Source organism: Micrasema longulum, unplaced genomic scaffold (assembly GCF_059751315.1).
Source record: "Micrasema longulum isolate JH-2025_06_02 unplaced genomic scaffold, ASM5975131v1 h1tg000615l, whole genome shotgun sequence".
NCBI lineage: Eukaryota > Metazoa > Arthropoda > Insecta > Trichoptera > Brachycentridae > Micrasema > Micrasema longulum.
This window is the reverse complement of record NW_028277811.1, coordinates 916-21,260: the sequence shown is the minus strand read 5'-3', so window position 1 is coordinate 21,260 and position 20,345 is coordinate 916. Positions and strand designations below refer to the sequence as shown.

At 32.0% G+C, this 20,345-nt stretch overlaps 2 protein-coding genes across 6 annotated transcripts in view; both read right to left on the bottom strand.

The window, feature by feature from the left end:
* The window catches only part of LOC148280099 (sodium-coupled monocarboxylate transporter 2-like), a 41,932-nt gene extending 33,915 nt beyond the window's left edge, over positions 1 to 8,017 (bottom strand). For 3 of the 5 annotated variants that reach the window (XR_015822699.1, XM_088228921.1, XM_088228924.1), the window contains exon 1: positions 2,559 to 2,868. The gene's annotated coding sequence lies outside the window, so the exon portion shown is untranslated. Of the gene's footprint in view, positions 1 to 2,558; positions 2,869 to 6,035; positions 6,130 to 7,877 lie in introns of those variants that run through there. The other 2 variants (XM_088228923.1, XM_088228922.1) reach the window with 2 other exon arrangements.
* A 1,097-nt stretch (positions 8,018 to 9,114) lies between these two features.
* On the bottom strand, positions 9,115 to 19,822 carry LOC148280098 (sodium-coupled monocarboxylate transporter 2-like). Its single transcript, XM_088228933.1, has 5 exons — positions 19,693 to 19,822; positions 16,418 to 16,527; positions 13,656 to 13,830; positions 11,230 to 11,486; positions 9,115 to 9,385 (listed from the first exon to the last, which is right to left on the bottom strand). The coding sequence occupies exons 1-5, from the start codon at positions 19,732 to 19,734 to the stop codon at positions 9,121 to 9,123; spliced, it is 849 nt and encodes a 282-aa protein (XP_088085059.1). The 5' UTR covers positions 19,735 to 19,822; the 3' UTR covers positions 9,115 to 9,120.
* Positions 19,823 to 20,345: the final 523 nt, after the last annotated feature.

Genomic DNA, 20,345 nt, shown 5'->3' with positions numbered 1-20,345 from the left:
GGACACTTAACAATACTTTAAAAAAAAAAATTACGTGTGAGAATAAACAAAGAAGACTTGATATGCAAAAATAAATAACAAAATGTTCAGACAGTTTTAAACACTAGGTATTTATGCTTATATTTTATTTATGTAAAACCATATTATTTAAATTTTAAAACGCACAATAAAAGAACAAAAACATATGTAAAAACAGATTCAAAAACTACTCTTACTCAAATGAAAGACATAACCCCTACAATACATCCCATATAAACAATATAATTGCTAGATCCTCAACACAAAGACAACTTAAACAAATACAAACTAATACCACTTTCGGACAAAGGGATTTTTATTATTATTTAATTTAAATCTATAACTTACTTCCATTATCCATAAAAACAACCAGTAACAAGAAAATGTTCAAAAAGGCTATAAAAAATGGATAGTGGACCTAGGTAGAAGTTTAATGGATTGTCTCGTTAGCCCAAACCAATATTGAATCAACTGCTTCACAAATGTATAGCTTATATTTTGTTTTTGTTCTTTCATTGTGCGTTTCGAAATATAAATAATATACATACATACATACAGTACATAAATTAATTATTAACATAAAAAGTAGTGTTTAAAACTGTCTGAACATTTTTTTAATTGTCTCTGTATATTAAGTTAGTCTTCTTTGTTTATTCTCAAATGTAAAAATAAAAAAAGTATATTGTTCAGTGTCCTCGGCACGGGTAACTTCAGTGAGATCACATCATTTTTATCATAAATTATAGTTTATAATGGAAAAAATATGAATAAATAAATAACATGAACTAAACCTTTGTGGAGCAGATGCTTCAATATTTATTTGGGCGAATGAAACAGTGCATTTTACTTCTACCCAGCTATAGTACCCATTTTTTTACAACCTTTTAAAACATTTTTTCGTTACTAATTGTTTTAATGAACAGTGGAAGTAGGTTTGTAATAGACTTGAACTGTATAACACTCAATATTCCTTTGTCCGACATTGAATATTTATTTGAAAAAGTGTTTTTAAACTAGAATATTTCGTAGTCCCTCGATGGCACCTGAAGCGTAAGACTGACCATCTTATCTTCATGTAACAAAAATGATCAAGTTACGGTTCGATTTGTGTACCAATGTAGTGCTCTATGCACCATTAGGTGTGGAATGAGAATGATTTCACTATTGTTTCCCTATTTGTTTCCAGTGATGCATAGGGCACTAAATTGGTACTCCGATTGCAGCGTATCTTGATCATTTTCGTAACATTGAAGGTAAGGTAATTAGTCGTACGATTCAGGTGCCCGAACTATGCAACAATCCAGTGAACTATTATTGAAATTCTAGATTACGCGGATGTTTCCATGACTGATTTAAGCTGTGACCGACTCAATAAACTTGAACGACTTCAGAATACATGCATAAGGTACATTTTTGGTCTTAGAAAATATGACTCAAAATTAGACAGCGGAGAGACTATCACTCCCTCTCACTTCTGTTCAATATACTTCATAGTCCTAACGCTCCTATATACCTTCGTGAAAAAACTCAACGCTTATCAATTCACGGTGTACCTCTTCGTTTTAATTCTCAAGGCACTCTCTTGATACCCATCCACAATTCCTCTTTCTTCTCTAACTCGTATAGTGTCCATGCCGCTCGACTGTGGAATTATCTCCCATCCATTATCAAAGATGTTACTACAGTTTCTCTATTTAAATCACGTCTAAAGAAACATCTCGTTTCTCTTCCTTAATCTCTCCTCCTTTCCTCTTTCCTATTTTTTTATTTTTCCCATTGAGTAATAGTATTGATTTAAGGTAATTTACATAAAAAATACATTTATTCCTATTTTTATATATCTTTATTTTCTATTGAATACGTTTTCACTTGAATTATATAAATAAAACTTTTATTTTATTGGTTGGTTGGAAGAAATTGCCATTTGGCAATAAGCCCACCAATGTAAAATTCAAATTATATACAAAAAGTTAAATAAATAAAAATAAAAAAAACAATATTTCAAATCCACCCTGCCTGGAATCGAACCTAGAACCTCAAGCATGGTAGGCAATTACGTCAACCACTACATATTGAAGCGGACTTATCTCCACTTGATTTCCCTTATCAAGATGTTCATCTGAGACTAGCCATCGAGCTGAAAGCACTCGTCGAGAATTCTAGTTTTATTTCTCACCGAGAGCTGTATTCATCATCCGCCAGTAAAAAAAATAAATCAATTATTTAATACTTAATTCGGTTGGCTTTATTCTTTTTGTTCCTTTTCAATAATATTTGTTTTTTTATTTTTTGAAAAAAATTATGATTTATATTGATTTTCTTTTTAGTATTTGCATTTCTTTATTTTTTCTTTAGGTCTTAATTGTAATGCTTTTGAAATTTTTTTGAATCGTATGTACGTTATAATAAAATGAAACGAAACAGTATTGGAATACAATTAATTTTCCAATAAGCACAGATAACTTGTATTTAATCAAGTCAGAAACTAATTAATTTTAAAATCAACACATTAATTTAATTAATAATCTTTGATTACTCACCAATATGATATTTCGGATTCCACTTTAATTCAGAAAACAACTCGAATGTGAACATAATAAGAACATTTTATTTAACTAATTAACAGATTATAATGTGGTAGGTATTTGAATTTAATTAACTACTGCGATTAATATGCCACTAAACGGATGAAAAATAAAATTACTATAAGTTTGAACTAATGGTTTAATTCACCAGCAACATATTTTTAAAATCTTTTGCACGTTTAGTAATAAATTTTGATAACGGTTAGAGAAAATATTCTCGAATCAATATTCGCAAAATAATGACAGTGACTCTCGACCGTATATTAAAACATTTGTTAATACGAGCTGATTATATATTTATTTATCAATGATAAACGAAAAGCAATGACATCTTGTGTCAATAATCATTGTAACGTAACTCCGCTAAAATAGCGTCGCAACTCAATAAAACACATTTTAAGGTCAACAATTATCATATTCTTATCCGCACTAGATGGTGATTGATACTTCAAATTATCTTATTTTTCTTCCTTTGCTTTCTCTAGGACTGTGTCCTGCTCAATTCAATTAATTTATTAAAAAATATCGTATACATTACAAACATACATTCAATACGTACACATAATAAAAAAGAAAAAAAAAACACGAAAGAGACTCGTGTCAAAGTAGTAGGAGAATCCTGCTCCGGAAAACCTCTCGGATACATGGAACAGATCAACATCCAGAGCGATGTGGTTCAGTATAGAGGAGTTCCTTTCAACAGGCATAACTATCGGCATATATCGGAATATGAAACAATCTATGCTGACGCTGTCTTAGGTTATTGTTAGGAACATACAAAGCAATGCTTATCATAATCTCAGGATTATCGACCATACCGCGCAACAATCGAAAAAACTGTATAGTCAAATACACATTCCTTCTAGTCTCTAAATTGTTGTAGCCTAGCATACCCTGGAGAAACTTGGTCGGGTAGAGTCAAGGATAATACCCGCACTCTCTCATGTACAGATACCTCAGAAACTTCTTTTGGATTTTCTCTATCATAAGAGAGTACTTTAGTTCATGTGGCCCCCAAATCATCGAGTCACTCTAGAGTCTACTTCGCACCAAAGAGTTGTAAAGAGTTCTCAGTACGCGGGTATTTTCAAAAACCCTGGCAGTACACAGAACAAATCCTAATATCTTCAATGCATTACCTCTGATTGTCTCTATGTGCTCATGAAATGTTAGGGTGCTCACAAATATAACGCCCAGATCCTTAACATTTGATGTTCGTATCAGTTATTTCTCGGAGCCTGTTTCTAGGATGCGGACGTCCAACTGTCCCGCCATCTTTTTGGGGGTCTGCTGCCAACTGGTATTGTACCTGCCACTATATTCAAAACTCTTTCTGAATCTGCTCTCTCAACGTGCTTTCTTCGCAGATTCTTCTTATTTTGGAGATTCTTACTCTACCTCAGATTGTCGTTCCCACGATGGGTCGGAGAGTTTTCATTTCACTCGTTCTTACGAGACTTTTTGTCCTAGTAATGTCATCTCTTGTTTCAATGCCGTATGTCACGAAATATCTAATGCAGGTTTTATAAACTCGTAATATGCTCTCCTTCAGCAAATGTTTGTATACATAATTTCTTAAGCATCCAGCCACAACAGCGGCTTTGTTTGTTTGCTCTCTTACTTCTTCATAGAGGTCGTTGCTGCTGGATATCTCAACACCCAAGAACTTAAAGTGCATTACATGCTCTATTATTTTATTGTTTATTGCAAGTTTGCATCAAATTATGGGTATCTTAAACATCAAGGTAAGGTGATAACTCTTTTCGTGAGGCTATAAAAAGTTGCATTGCAAACCCACACTAAAAAAAAAATGCTTCAACGTTTTCACACGATTATTACCTACAATAATACAACAAATAGATAACAATTGTCCCAGATTCTGATTGTATTACACACAGAAATATAATCTTCATGCAGTTAATCAACATTTTGAAATACTTCATATGTTCTATTTTTAATACAGATTAAATAGGTACTCCGCATGCATGGATTTAAAAGTTAATATTTCAAAAACCCACGTAATGTATAACACTTCATGCCTTGATGCCGAAAATCCCCTGACTCTGTCAAATCAAGTCATCGAAAGGGTAGAGTTTCAACTACCTGAGAGTATATGTTACGAAAAATGGCAGCTTTAAAAAATAACTTTGAGTGCGGCTAGGAATAGCAGGCGCCACATTCAACAGTATGAAGGCTGTCTGGAGATCGAATATTTATTCAGTAAAAACCAAATGATATATAACGCCTGCATAACACATATGAATGCGAATCGTGGCACCTCACTAGGGCCCAAAATAGCAAAATACTGAGTTTTGAAAATGGGTATCCCAGAAGAATTTCAGGTACGCGGTGGTTTGACTTTGCGCGGAATAAAGTAATTAGAGAACGGACGCAGCAAGCTCCGGTAACAACTGTCATCAAGCGGAGGCGATACGGTTGGCTTGGTCATGTACTGCGGATGCCTCCTGAGAGCCTTAACCGCGCTTGCCTACTTTACAAGGCATCAGGTTCTCGACGTCCTGGACCTCCACTGCTGACTGTTTGTCGGCAGTTCATGTCAAAACTATGAGACGCGAATCTGACTTGGGAGGATGTACAGGAGCTGGCAGCTGACAGAGATGCCTTGAGGATCTTCGTGGACACCATATGCTCCAACGTGGGAGCGGACATGGAATGATTATGATAATAATTCAATTAAATTACTATTACGATACCGCAGAGTGTGTGCGGACCAATCACTGCTTCACAAAATTATGACAGAAATAGTTGACTATGCAGAATTACTTAGTTTTATAATAATACATGTTCTAGCCAGGATTTGTAGAAGGTAGTACCTGTTTTATGTACCAATAAGTAAAACATCGGATGTAAAAAATGCTTTTTTTCACAAGGCTTTTCCAGTGTACAATACCAAATTAAAAGACATGGACTACACAAATATCACTCTATCTGATTTAAAATTGACACTTAAAATGCACGTGTAAATTAAAAGACACTAGTATAATAAATATGTATACCTATCTTCCTTCGACTCCTTATTCTTTCTTCATGCACCCCTGCTCTAACCCCGTCTCATTTACAATAACCGTTTATTTATTTTTTAAATATGCACCTTCTTTCAGAATCAAAAAAAAAAAAAAAAAATTTATACATATAAATAAACTACTATTTTTCTTACTAACTTAGTACAATTGGCGTAAATCTTTTATTGGTTGGTTACAATACATATGTAGTTTACAATAAATATGCAGACATGTAGAACTGCTGGTTTCCCAAATGAAATAAAATAAAATATAGTTTTAAATACTCTATCCTTACTGGTTTTGCAGGCACATTTTTGCTTTTATTTTATTTAATTTATAATGGTCCACAAAAACAAACGATAAAAATAATAATAATATAATCACAGTTTATTAACAAACTAACAATTACTTTATCTACTACATACACACTTAGCTAATAGATTTCTCTGGATCATGTCAAGTCTGCTTAACTAGGTACAACCTGTTTTAAGGCAGATATTTTTCTGCAAAAATAAACAATAACATTAGTACCTACTGTTAATTTACTATACAGTTATACAATATTAATTCATACCATTTATTATTTAAGAATGTATTTTGAGTAAATTTTCCGATAACCAATTTTTAAAATTGAATCCAGGTCATGGTTTTACAATGTAACATATTAAATATTTTGGGGCCCAGAAACCTGATTTTTTTTGCCCGAATTCAAAGTTTGTGATAGACCCCATGACCCATCGTCGTGTTTGACTTCTGGTAGTGTGGGAGTGTTCCTTTTGGGATTTAGTAGAATAATTTGCATTCACAAACATTATTATTTTAAAAATATATAATTGCCTTATATCTAAGATCACAAATTCCTCAAATAACTTGATGCATACGAAATTTGTAAAATATTTACCATTTGTTACGTTTCGATATTGTTTATCAATTATACAAAATTCAGTTCCATAATTTTGTAAGATTTTCATTCAAAATTGGTTGTTTTTTACTTTTCGAAAATGCTGTTTTAAGTTATGACACTATACACTATTATGCCAGTATAACTAAGCTACGATTTAGATAAGTTAATACCTACTCTATATTATAAAGTACGATACAGTATAGCAATGGCCTTGAGATCTGTAAGGTAACTCAGATTAAATTATTAACTATCATTTTTGAATTTGTAATCTCAAAATATGTTTCATTTATTAATCACAGTTTTTTTTCTTTCTGGCAATTTTTCTTAGCTGGCAGCGAACAGAGATGCCTGGAGGCTCTTTTTGAACACCATATTTTATTTTTATTAAAGGAAAAACTACAGTTGTTATGTAAGAATACAAAATATAAAAAAATAATACACACATCCAGTTAACGTTTTTCACAAATATAATGAGAGAACATGTTACACAGTAAAGAGAAAAATACTATATTATAAAACACATGAGAAAAATAAAAAAAGAGCTCGTAAGAAGGTTAAGGGATGAGGAAATAGAGTGGAAGAGTGCAGGAGAGGGATTTTCATAATATAGTTGACCAATTCAACATTTTGATATCATAATTAAATAAACACATTTAAAGGCACATAAACTTAATACACACTGAAAAATGTTTCATTTTAGTGTTTCAAAAAGGGCGCGGACATGGAATGATGATGATTTTAATCGGGTTGTGGTCCCGTGGCTATTGTCTCGGACTCTCGGCTCAAAGGTCCGCGGTTCGGATCCCACTCTATCCCAATTTGATTCCCATTTCCCAAAAGATGATTTAAAACCATCTGTTGTTACCAAATAAATTAAAAAATGCCTAGTCTTCCACATTATCTTCTCAAAAAGGTTTTCCTTCTCTGTTGCGATAAATTTCAATCTCCATAATTCCCCGGCGATTTAAATGCACCCCTAGCAAGAAGCATTAAGACATATTCAAAATATTGTGATGTAAATAAAACGTTAAAAATACAATCTTAGGCATTTTTAGGGGAAGTGTACAAGTTTGGATTTTGTCTAAGGAAAGAGGCCATTGCAGGAGATTGCTACGAGACAATGTATAAAATTATATTATTTAGTACTATTAAACGTATTGTCCAAATGTTTATTAAAATTTATTTCGATGTTGTAATTTTTATTTGTAGAATTCTTTAATAATATGCATGCTTCCACTTTTTACTTTGTTTTATTCTAACTCAACACTGGGCTCTTGGCCTCAGAGAGTTAGGGGTACGTTTTTTTTGTAATATGTACCTTTATATGAATAAATAAATAAATCTCACCCGTTTTGTCTGTTGTAATGATGAGTATCCTCCAATTACGTCGAATCCATGGGAAGTCTCACAAAATTAATTCAAGTTATTAAACATTATGGCTATATTTGATGTGATTGATAAATGATTGTTTCTCTACACGGATTGTGGTGTCAGTAGTCCAACCACAAAGAATTAATGAGGATACGTACAATTTGTGTCAATGAATGTACAGTTCAATATGTTATCTTTTATCTTGTTACGGTAGCTAGGTCAGAAGAGTCGAGTTACAGATACGAGATTTATTGTTATTTCACAAACTTTACGAAAAACTGTGTAAAAAGCGGTAATTACAAATTACTTACAAATAATCCAGTGCCATTTCTAAACAGTTTAAATTTTTTATTTTTTATTGTTATTTTTTTAAAACAATAGACAGCTTGTTAAGTAAATCTTAATGGATTGGTATATAAACAAAAATTTAAAACGTTTATTGAATTATATAAGTGAGTCTCGTAAATTTTAAATATCAATGTATATGTTCCATATCAAATAGAACTTAATATTCTGTTCATATTATATTTTATAACATTATGTACCTAGCGGCTTTAAACCCTTAGAGTATATAAAATTTAAACCTTTAACTGCATTTCTTTAGCCTATTTAAAAAATATATATATATATACATATATTATATATTTTTTTTTTTTAAAACCAACGTTACTTCTAAACACAGTTTTATATTTTATTACTTTAAATTGTATTTTCTTAAATTTATGTTGTTAATACTCATCTTTTTATTTTTATTTTTATACCAACTATACTTCTTAACACTGTTCCTATCTCTTATTTCTTTATATTGTATTTTTTTTTAAATGTTGTTTATATACTCATCTTCTTTTTTTATACCAACTTTACTTCTAAACACTGTTCTATCTCTTGTTGCTTTATATTGTATTTTTTAAATTTAATGTACTCATATTTGATATGACTTTCATGTATGTAAAAGACATATGGGCGTGAAAAATTAATAAAATAAAAAAATATTTATATAATAGGTCGGTAAGTGTGACAGTGTGATATTAATTTAGTTCAAATGGAGAGCGAATACGCTGGTTTTCTGCTGCTTATGCAAATTGCATTTTATTTCAGGAGAAAACTTTATAAAACGAAAATAAATTTTGTTCTCAAAATATTATTTTTTTCTGTACCACTGGGTCAGAGCTTAGGTCGGCAATATTAAAAATAAAATAAAATGAAAAATAAATGCACTTTAATCTTTATTCAGGACTATGTCTTTCATTTCTGTCATTAGTTGAATTTGCTGCCTTTGGTAGTCGTCCATCATTTTCCTCGGTAAGAATCTTCTGATGGGTGGAGAGATGAGCTTCGGATCAAGTATTGACAAGTCTTGGCTCCCAGTTAGGTAGCTCACCGCCAAACCGATCACAACAGCAACCAAAGTACCACACATAAAGAGATACATAAATGAAATTCTAAACAGTATAAATGTATCATCTTCTGTGTAGTCTGTAATACTGAAAAAAAGGTTTGATTGTAATAATTCTCAGTGGACGTTAATTGTAATTTAATATAGAAATAAAAGACGAGTGAAACTTAAATCGTTCGGTAGTTTTTGCAGTGCACATGACGAAACACCTAAACGTAGGTATTCTATGTGAATGTGATGCTTTATATAATAAAAAAAGCCGCACCCTCGCGGGACCACAGGTTAAGCCTGTAGTTCAATCACAAATAACTATTGACGTGCTTAAAAACATGCTAAGCGTTTGAACGATCACAATGAGCAATAATGATCATGCTTTAGTTATCGCAGTCATAAATCAACGCGTGTGTAATCTCTAAATCAACGCTCGTGTCGGTTTGTGTTTTGTTTTCCTCGTAAATAAATACAGTTCACCGGCGAAATATTGGCGTTTACTAAAAAAAATAATACAAGATATTGCATTTCCAAAATAGTAAGGAGTATCTAATAGAAAAAGGTTACAATTTAATTACTATTCAATTACAATTAGGTACTATGGCGACTGCTTTTTTTGACATTTGGCTTGCCGACCGCCGCCGCCGGCTAAATGCAGTAAATAACATGATAAATAATCAATAAATGAAAAACTAAGTTTTGGAATATTTTCCATTTTTACACCGGTGAAATTCAAATATGCGAAATTGAAATGTTTTAAAATTCAATATGAGGTGTTCACGAATGTTGCATTGTGATCGCGAATACGATAAACAACCATAGTGAGAAATTGTTATCACGTCGCTTATTAGCCCGTCGATAGTTATTTGTGATTGAGCTACTGAGGATGTTAAGAGCTCTCTGGTACTTTACAGATCTGGGCTTCGAAGGAGAAATTTAGCAAAATAAGAACTCTTGACTTCCACTAAGTGGCCAAGCTCCAAAGACCTGGCCTTGGACGGCGATAACTGATATTTGATTTAATAAAAAAAAAAAACAAAAAACTTTTACTGAATGTGTTTTACAATTTTAAGGTTTAATTTTTGTTTTTAAATCTCGGGTAAAAAATATTGCATGCGTTAATTTAACCAAATACGTTTATACTATAATTGTTGTAAAATGCATTTTTGCCGTATATTTTAATAAAATAAATAAATAACTAATTCACTGGGACCTGTCAAAATAGAAAGTAGTTTTACAGAAAACAGCCAGCCATAAAACTGCGATAATAGTATTTTTGTGAAAACAGTGAATATTGTTGGTAACAACGATATATCTGCAGTCGTCTGTATGCCCACACAGCTTGGCAAGTCATTCTAGATTTGTCTCTCCTTGTAAACAGTCGCTCTCTAACAACAGTTTTTTTTATTTTTTTATTTAATAGCATAATTATACATTTTTACAATTTTAAAAAAAAATCACTTGTTACATTTTTACTAAAACTAAAATCCCACCAAGCCACTTTTTGTAGCTTGTTGGTGAAGATTATATTTATACTGACTTAATAATATTATTTACATTTATAAAAACAATGAATAACATTTAAAAATAAACAGCCATTATAATAAGTATTTATAATAAACCAGAGTCAACCGTAGCAAGCCTTATAACTGATCTTTTTTACCACCATAGGGTATAACAGTTTGGAACAAAGCTAAAAATAAACAAGAATCATGACGTATTAAGGGCATGTATGCTACTGCTATGCTACTGACAAGTAAACCATTTTGTTTTTTGACTGTACAGTATTTAAAACCGTGAAAAAAAAATATTTCCCTATTGAAGATGACGCTGTTAACTTCCTATTGTAAAACGGGCCCTGGGACATCCAAAGCACATTATGGCCCTGCCAACTGAATCGCCCCCGCTTGATACTCCTACATAGATATACTACATACGTACTTTTGAGTAATATTGGATTGCATGGAAAATTCATCGCCATAATGGTGTTCGCAAGTGTTGGGTACCCCAGGGTACACAGGTTCGTGTGCCGCACGGACATTGGCCATGGTAGACCCTATGGCGAGCCAGCACAGGAACACCATCCCGCTGCAAGCTCCGGTGAGGGCGCCTTTAGTATTTGCAGAGGGTACCAACATTCCCAGCAAAAATAGAGAGAATATTGGAGCGCCCGTGATGGAAGAAATCGTATAGCCAACCTGGAAATTTAAGAGATTTAAGCAAACAAGAAAGAGAAGGAAGTTTTTTAATACATTGAGTTTTTCTAACGGGATTTCTTGAAAAAAAAAAATGATGAAAAATAATAAAATAAAGACAAATATTAAACTTAATTCTAACTACAACATACATAAAATAAATACAAGAGCATCAAATAATTTAACTTTTTAACTTGCGAACAACCTAGGACCAACAGAAAACGAAACAGTTTTTTGTATACAGCAATAAATTTTTACAATTCATTTTCTAATGATCTAAAAAATATACAAAACATGTACGTACTTAAAAAAAAGCACCTAAATAAAACAGTTTTTACAGCCCGTGTGACGAGTGATATGTGATGTTATTTTATTGAATTTTTATTAAAACTATTGTGTTATTTTATATAATATCCCCTCATACCACACTTTTGCTGATTGGGAATATTTCGTACTAATGAAATATGTAATAAAATGTAATATGTAATATAATAAAAGATCTTGTTTTAACTCTTGTGTGGCTGTGATGTCACACTAGTTGACTTAGGACACAATATTTGATATATCTCTCTTATTTTTTTAAATGATGAATTCATATTTTTTGTAATCTTTAATTGGACATTTTCACACCCGATTTGGAAAATAAAACTTGTATTGCTATGCTAACTTTTAATACAAAAAATATTTATTCTTGGTACGCGAAGAATGAATGTCCGCTAATTCAGTAACACATCTATACAGATACCGTATACAAGAGAGAGCACGAAGATAAAAGTCTTAACAAAAAAAGACAGAGACGCTGTTCTGCGGCGGGTGTTGGATAAAACAGATCCAGTCTTCAGTCGGTTGATGACAGTGATGGGGGACGCACGCGCGTAATATGAGCAACGTATTTGTGATTTGATTTTTTTGTTATAACAGGGCTAAATTATATGTTTATTTGCGTAAATTGTAGAAAAATGATTATTAAACAGTATGTCTCCATGGTTTTTTTTCAAATGTTTGAACATTAGAATATTCCGTCTTTTACTAGTGGTAACACAATGTTACATCACTGCGCGCAAAAGGATTATTTACCACAGTCTTTTAATAGTAAAAAACCTTAAATGTCACATGACGAAATTTTTTCAGGAGGTTGTTTAAACTGTTAGCAACGATTTTACTGAGGATATTTGGAGTGAAATAAAATTATAGCCATTCGTTTATAGCACTGCAAAAAACTGTAAATATTGTACGTGCAATGAAATATTAAATAAAATAAAAAACAATATTTGGAGTTTTTCCAAATTTTTGTAGACAATGACTGGATTCAACTCCCAGGGGAGCTGTTAATATTTGCATTTAACAACAGAGATAAAAAACATTTTAGAGAATGTAATATATAAATCTAGGGCTTATGACCTGTCGTTGGCTGGTTTAAGTGGCCACTTTACAGACTGTGTAACATTCACCATCCTGCCCATATTTAAACATCTATATTTCTTCAATTCTTTCATCTGTTGATAAATCTAAATAAGCATAAATAAAGGTTTCAGCTCTTTTACTTCACAAATATCACTCTAAATGTTTTACATCTGTGTGGTAATATGTTAATATTAACAGCTCCTCTGGAAGTTGAATCCAGTCCTTGTATACAACAATTTGGACAAACTCAAAATATTGTTGATAAATTCACCTGGTCTATGAAGAAGTACAGAATTTTTTAAAAATAATTAAAATACAGGCATTGCCTAGTATATAGTTGAAATAATTCAATAAAGGTTTCATCTCTTTGACTTCACAAACATCAACAGATAAAAGAATTAAAGGAATATACGAGTAGATGTTCAAATATGGGGAGAATGGTGAATGTTACACAGTGTGTAAACCAAATAGTATAAGTAGATATACTTATTTCTGTCCCATTTGAATGATTTAAGTGGTATATCTGGAATATTTATGTTATTTGTACAAATTACTAAACTATGGAAACACAGATGAAGTTATCTTTAATTAAATAATAATCCATTTAGAAAAATAGGAGTTTATCAGCTAAATAATTGGGTTCATAATATTTTTTTGCATTCCTGAAAAGTTAAACTTTTGTAGTTATTCTCTTATGTCCGCACATCAAAGAAATATAAAATGTTTTCAAAGTGTTGATTAAAAGTTGATTAAAAGTTTGTTACGTACAGAAATTACTTTTCCCATTTTTTCTGCCATGAAAACCATGAGTACGGAAAATGCCCCAAAAATCACAACTATCGATTTCATAATCATGTTGGCTTTTTCCTCAGAAGAGTTCTTCTTCTTTATGTAGTCTTCATATACAGTTCCAGCAAGCGTATTTAAAATAGCGGACAATGAGCTGAAAACGATCAAAAAGTTCCGATTAATATATTTTTTTCCAAAGCCCATGGGGCGTCAATACACATGTTTAAATGAGTGTAGGCGACAGCGCATAAATTGTGTAGGTATGCATTGACATCAATAATTAATGTGCTTTTAAAAAACGAGTTTTGCTTTACGTAAAATTGTTTACTTTGTACCTATATAAGTACCTATAAAAAATGCAAAAAACATTTTCTTACACTTTTTAAAAATTGAGTGAAATAATTATTCATATTTCCGTTCAAACTACTCGTATATGGACTCTGTAGTAAAGTTTACACCAAAATACTCTTGAAAAATTTCAAATTTATTTTTTTAAGATGCGTCATCTTTAAACTCGGAATCAGATATTAATTTACTAACAATACTACTACTGCTACCATCACGCCAGGGTACCAGGGGTGGCAGATAGAATTGACTGCCAAACACGTCTATCCTGGCATATATACCTAGATTTTTTCACATTCAAACATCTTGTCTTACATGCCCTTTGGTTCTGTCTGCTTTTGACATGACCAGACTTAAGATCCGATCATGCTACGTCTTTCTTGGTCGTCCTCGTCTCACGTTACCGTTCCTTTTCGCCATATATGCTTGTTACAATATTTGGAATCAACAAATAGAAGAAATGAAGAAATATGGATGTTCAAACATAGGCAAAATGGTGAATGTTACACAGTGTATAAAATGGCCTCTTAAACCAGCCAATGATAGGTCATAAGCCCTGTAGATGCCTAGACTTCCATTTTCCTTTTTCTAAGGTATTCTCCATCCCTGTTGTAATTTGTAAATATATGCTTGTTTTATGATTCTTTCGTCGTCCATTCGTTCTACATGACCAAACCATATCAGGTACCCTTTCTTAATCTTATCAGTTATATTTGACTCAGAGTTACACTCTCGCCTGATTTCATCATTCGAAACCCTGTCATACATTGATTTCTCACACATTCGTCGAAGAGATCGCATTTAAACCGCGTTCACTCGGCTTTCATCCTTACTCTGCCAGTTCTATGTTTTACTTCGATACATAAGTGTTAGGACTAAAACTCTGTTGTGCACTGCCAGTTTAGCTTTGATTGACATATTTTTACTGGCAATTATTGGACTTAGTACGCCGTTCATTTTGCTGCCCGCATTCACTCTCCTTTCAACATCTTTTTCTATTCTTCCATCTCTTGAAAACATACTCTTCAGAAACACAAATTCTTTAACTTGTTTAAGAAATTCATTGCTAACATTTATTATGCAGTCAGTAACCTCACTTCTCCTTTCAAATACCAGTACTTTTGACTTACTTTCGTTCATCGTCAATTCGCTCTCCAGGCATACATCATACATTCTAGAGACGATTAGTTGCAAATCCTCTCCACTTCCTATTAAATACTTAAAATTTGTTAAAACTAACCGAGAGAAGAACAACTATATTAAGGTTGTTTAGATATTTATTAATTTCCAATTGTTCAATTATATTAAGTTTACGCCCTTTGCTTTCAATGTGAAATGGAATTGGTTTATTTGAGATATTAATTTTATGATTATTTTTAATTAAGTGATTGGCAAATTGAGAATCATGTTTTTTATTTATGTTTTTAAAGGATCTTATGTGTTCTAAATAGCTGGTTACGAAATATGTAAATACCTAAATTCCCCATTATATATTAAACACTTAGACTTGCCCCTAACTATTGGTTTTTCCCACAATGAGGAATTCCAGCCCAACCCGGAATTAAATTTTTAAAATGTTTTCGTGTACACGTAAATATTTAAAAATTTTGGAGTAGGATGAAATATCTCAAAAACGCACGCAAAAATAAATGAAAAATGTTAAAAATAGTATTCATTTTAAAATCGTAAATAATGACGACACTCCTTATATCTACGTGTAGTATTTTCGGTTTCCGCTCTAAAGCCCCCGCACCTTGTAAGGAACGTTTTGACCATAGAAAAAAAGAGTATAATTTGACATTTCAACCAGAGATTATGTCAATTTTCTAGGTTTTTCTAAATCGAAACGTTCGTAAAAACAACCAGAACATAGAAATGAGCAAATTACGATCAACCAAATGAAGTAATCAAAGCAATATTCCATTGATTCTTAGAAGTTATTGGCTGGAGAAAAACAACTTACCGCGGTAAGTGAAAGTAAGAACGCCAACCGTTTCATGACGTCACTACTGAAAAGTGACACACTGATTACAGTCATTTGGCACGGTATTTGATAAATGTAACTTTAAAAAATCATATCTTTGTAAATAATGCACAAAAAACATTTTTTTTTAAAATTAGTTAAATAGTACGCCAATAGAAAAAAAATAATTAGAAAACAGTGGAATTCCTCATTATAATTAATGTGCTATAGTTGGTAAAATTATTTTTATTTTTTACAAAAGTAACTTGAATTATATAACTATATAAGGACATTCAATCCAACTTATCAAGGTGAAACAATTGTCACGAAATTTTTGTTTTTATATTTGTAAAAATAAAATAAAGCGTTCAGTAGTCTCAGATCAGTGTTTGATTTCTTATGTTATATGTTTTTTCCTGTTTGTCGGTAATACCTTAAAGCGGCACTAAATACTCCGGCCAAAAATAGCCCAGGTAATGCCGGAATGTACCCAATTTTATCTAGAACGTAATATGGGTACATTTGGTCAGCTCTGGAAACCACCTGTAATCGAAAATCAATATTTAATTAAACGGGAAATTAAATTGACCATTATACTATTTTGGGAAGCTACAATCCACTGTGGAATTCCTGCTTGTAAAATAATGTGCACCTTGACGATGTCTTTTAGACAGATTTGGAGATGGACATTGTCATCTCTCGGCTCAGAGACAGGAATATAAAAACAAGGGCAAGAAATAATATCATTAGCAATATATCCCTCTTAAACACAACATTTGGTAACAATTGCAAGGATTATTTTTCTCCCAAATTAATAGGGTCAAAGCACCAATGAATGACCGTTTAAGGTTCAGCTTGTAGTGAAATCCACATTAAAGGTATAAATTTCATTATTTAAGCGTACAAAATAAAAGAAAACAATAAAAAACTCATTATTTTTTAAAAGTACTTTTAGTTTTCTATTGAAATACGAGTATTACATTTAAAATTAATATTACTGTAAAAAAATAGCAGAATCACCAGTGAATGACCACTACTACCCCAGTAAAAATAATACTCAGATTTAGTTACATCATAACATTATGAAACACCCTAACACATTAGAATATGGATATATTCAAAGAATTGCGTAAGAAATAGCATCAAATAAAACACTTACCACACCTTTCCTTATAAAAATTCTGTCAATCTCAGAACAATAACGGGAAGATGCCTTTTGATTACCTTTTGACAACTCACAGTTCAAAACTGATAGATTTGTTTCTTACCAAAAGGTGTTGCCATAGTTTCTAGTGTTAAAAGTTTTTTGACTGGACAGATGTAGCAATTCTTATAATATTGTGTTTTATTAACCAATGGTCATTTACTGGGGGGTGGTCATTTACTGGTGCTTTGACCCTAATGCTTCTCTATGGATAACAATTAAACATATCATTTTCTGAGAAGAGTCGCATGGTTGCTCGGCTTAGAAATAAGAACCTTTTCTGACGATGACATAGAAAAACGTTTACAAATGCCTTCATTGGAGAACCGTAGAACAGAGAAGACCTTATATGTATTTTTTAAATACTGAACTCAATAAATGATGTCCCTTCTTTGTTACAAACAATCTCCTTCCATGTTTCCTCCCGTATCACTGGAAACAATAATCTTTTGCATGTCAAATCTTACAAATCATGTCTTTAATTTCCAATGTCAAGAATGTGTAGACTAGTAAACTCTTCCAGGAACTTGAAATTTCTTGGGCTAAATCTTCCTGCGTTTTGCAAATCCCTTTGCATCATAAAGTTAGGGATAAGTTATTTATTTTTTGTTATAGGTACCTTTATATGAATAAATGTCAAGAAGAATGTAGGTGTAAGAGTATACGATGGCTAAACTGAGAGACGCCAACAGTAAGACCATTTTACTAAACCTTTGCTCTAATATATTGTCCTTATTTTCTGTCTTTAGCTTTGAGTATAATTTTCTATACGTATAAATTCTTTTTTGTTTAAATACATGTATGTAAACGATGCAATTGTCTTAGGCCGTTAATAAATAAGTAAATAAAAACAAAAATAGTTTTAAAAAAACAAAATCTGGCCTAAGCCAATTATTTATTAATTTAAAACTTACAACGTACTTTGGCGGACTTATTGCTAAAAGCAATATCTTCCAGCCAACCAAAAAACAGGCTGGTCAAAAGATGAGTTGGTCGAAATTTTGTACTTTAAAACCTGAATATAAATCAAAAGACACATACATAAATAAAAACCCAATAAATTAAAATTAACAGCTGTTTTTGATTGGGAGATAAAGCTTGCTCATATTAACTTTTTTTGTAAAGTACATAAAGTTATTCAGATTAAAGGACGAGGAATGTGGAAACAGATAGTTAGTTTGGAAGGAGAGACAAAGAGGAACCAAAGAAAGAAAAAAAGATAAAAATGTATATTAAGATAAAAATTCAGAGAGTTCATGATTCTAGGGATAAATTATTTAATAATGTTTCAGGTGTTTCTGTTTAATTAGATTGAAGAAATAAAAAAGTGCATGTGAAATATGTCTACCTTAGAACAGGTTTCTCTAGCGAAGAAGACTCTTAAATTAATTTTCTATCAATACAATTCATAAACTATGATAGTATTTATTAAAAAAATACACAATAATTTTATGAACTTCCAGCAAAAATTTCAATTTCATTTATAAAGAACTTCCACTGTCAAAAAAATATTATATTGATAATAATAGTGCATATTAAAATAGTGTATCTCGGGCTACAGATGTTTTTTGCTTAGTGTTTTATTGACATACTCGTAGAATGGTTTATTGCGATAATTTTGGGATTTTCATGCGTATATTATTGTTAAAACTAAAAAAGAACTCTTTGAAGGTCTGACAGCCACGGATAATGTACTAAATACTGAACGAAACATGAAAATAAACAGACACAAAACTAAAGTGATGACTGTGGGCTGTAATGAGCTGCAAACGAGTGTATATAGTAATGTTACGATCAACATTGAAAAACACGAAAGAGTTTTCTTACTTAGGAAGCAAGATCACCTGGGGTGTAGAACAAAAAAAGAAGTCGACAGCCGCATAGATCAAGCAAGGCATGCGTTTAGCAAAAAATCAAAGATTTTCGATTCAACCAACATAGACCTAAAGCTGCGCAAGAAATTTGCCAAGACTTATGTGTGGAACGACTGTATGACATGGTGCCTTACCGAAAGCGATAAAAATAGACTAGAGGTCTTTGAGATGTGGTGCTACAGAATGGCATTTGAAATTTTCTAGAGAGACCATATCACTAATGGCGAAGTTTTTAACGGAATCGAAAAAGAAGGCACCGTCTCAGAGGCGAGCCCAATGGATCGTCCAATGATACAGTTATGCACCATGAGGGTGTCCTCTATAACATAATAGAGAGATGGCTGAGTGGACTAATCACAAAGGGTATACCCGACGGAAGTATTTAGAACAAGCGTGCGAGGATATGAACTGCTCCTCAAATGTTGATCTGAAGTGGGCTTCAAAGAATAGAGTTCAGTGAAGGACGAGATGCTGAACTATTATGCAAACCTATCGGATTGAGACTGCAAAGATGAATTTTAAAACTTTAAATTTGTGTACCTTCCCATAGATGTGCGAAATACCATAATATAATATACGCAAAAGGTATCTGTTCCGTGAACTTTAGAGAAATAAAAATAAAAATATTACCTTTCGGTCGATTGGATCACATCCATAGTACACAGCGTACATCAGTATTCCAGCATATACACTTAGAGTTACTAAGAAAACCAAACCTATCCAGTATATCAAAAGAACTCTAAAACAAACAAAAAAACATGAAAACGATGATAAACATTAATGATGGTTCCCACATGGCCTTTTTTATGCGAACGACACATGGCAAAATAACACAGAAATAGTTATGAGGAAAGTAAGTAGTATTTAAGAAAAAAATAGATTATCGAAATTAGCCAAAATAAAGAAAGATAATATACGATTTATAATTACGATTTTTTAAAGTTACGTAATTTTTAAATAACTTTGCCAGTGTCGTCACGAGTTGTCGTCTGTGAGTTGTCGAATCGAATTTCGAACCGAATTAGTTCAGCAAGAAAAATTGCTTACGAAGTAGGAATTATAAGAGACAACTTTAATTATACCAATATGGAACTTTTTCTCAATCTATTGAGTCTTTCAAAAGGTTGATTTAATGCAGATTTAGTATGCATTTTTCAAATACTCAGTAGTTTAAATGATGTCTAGCCTGAGTACTACATACCAATAAGTCTCATCTCTTTCCTTCAAAACAATGGAGAAGGTGATTACTATTCACATGACATAGATTACTCTAAAAGTGACAC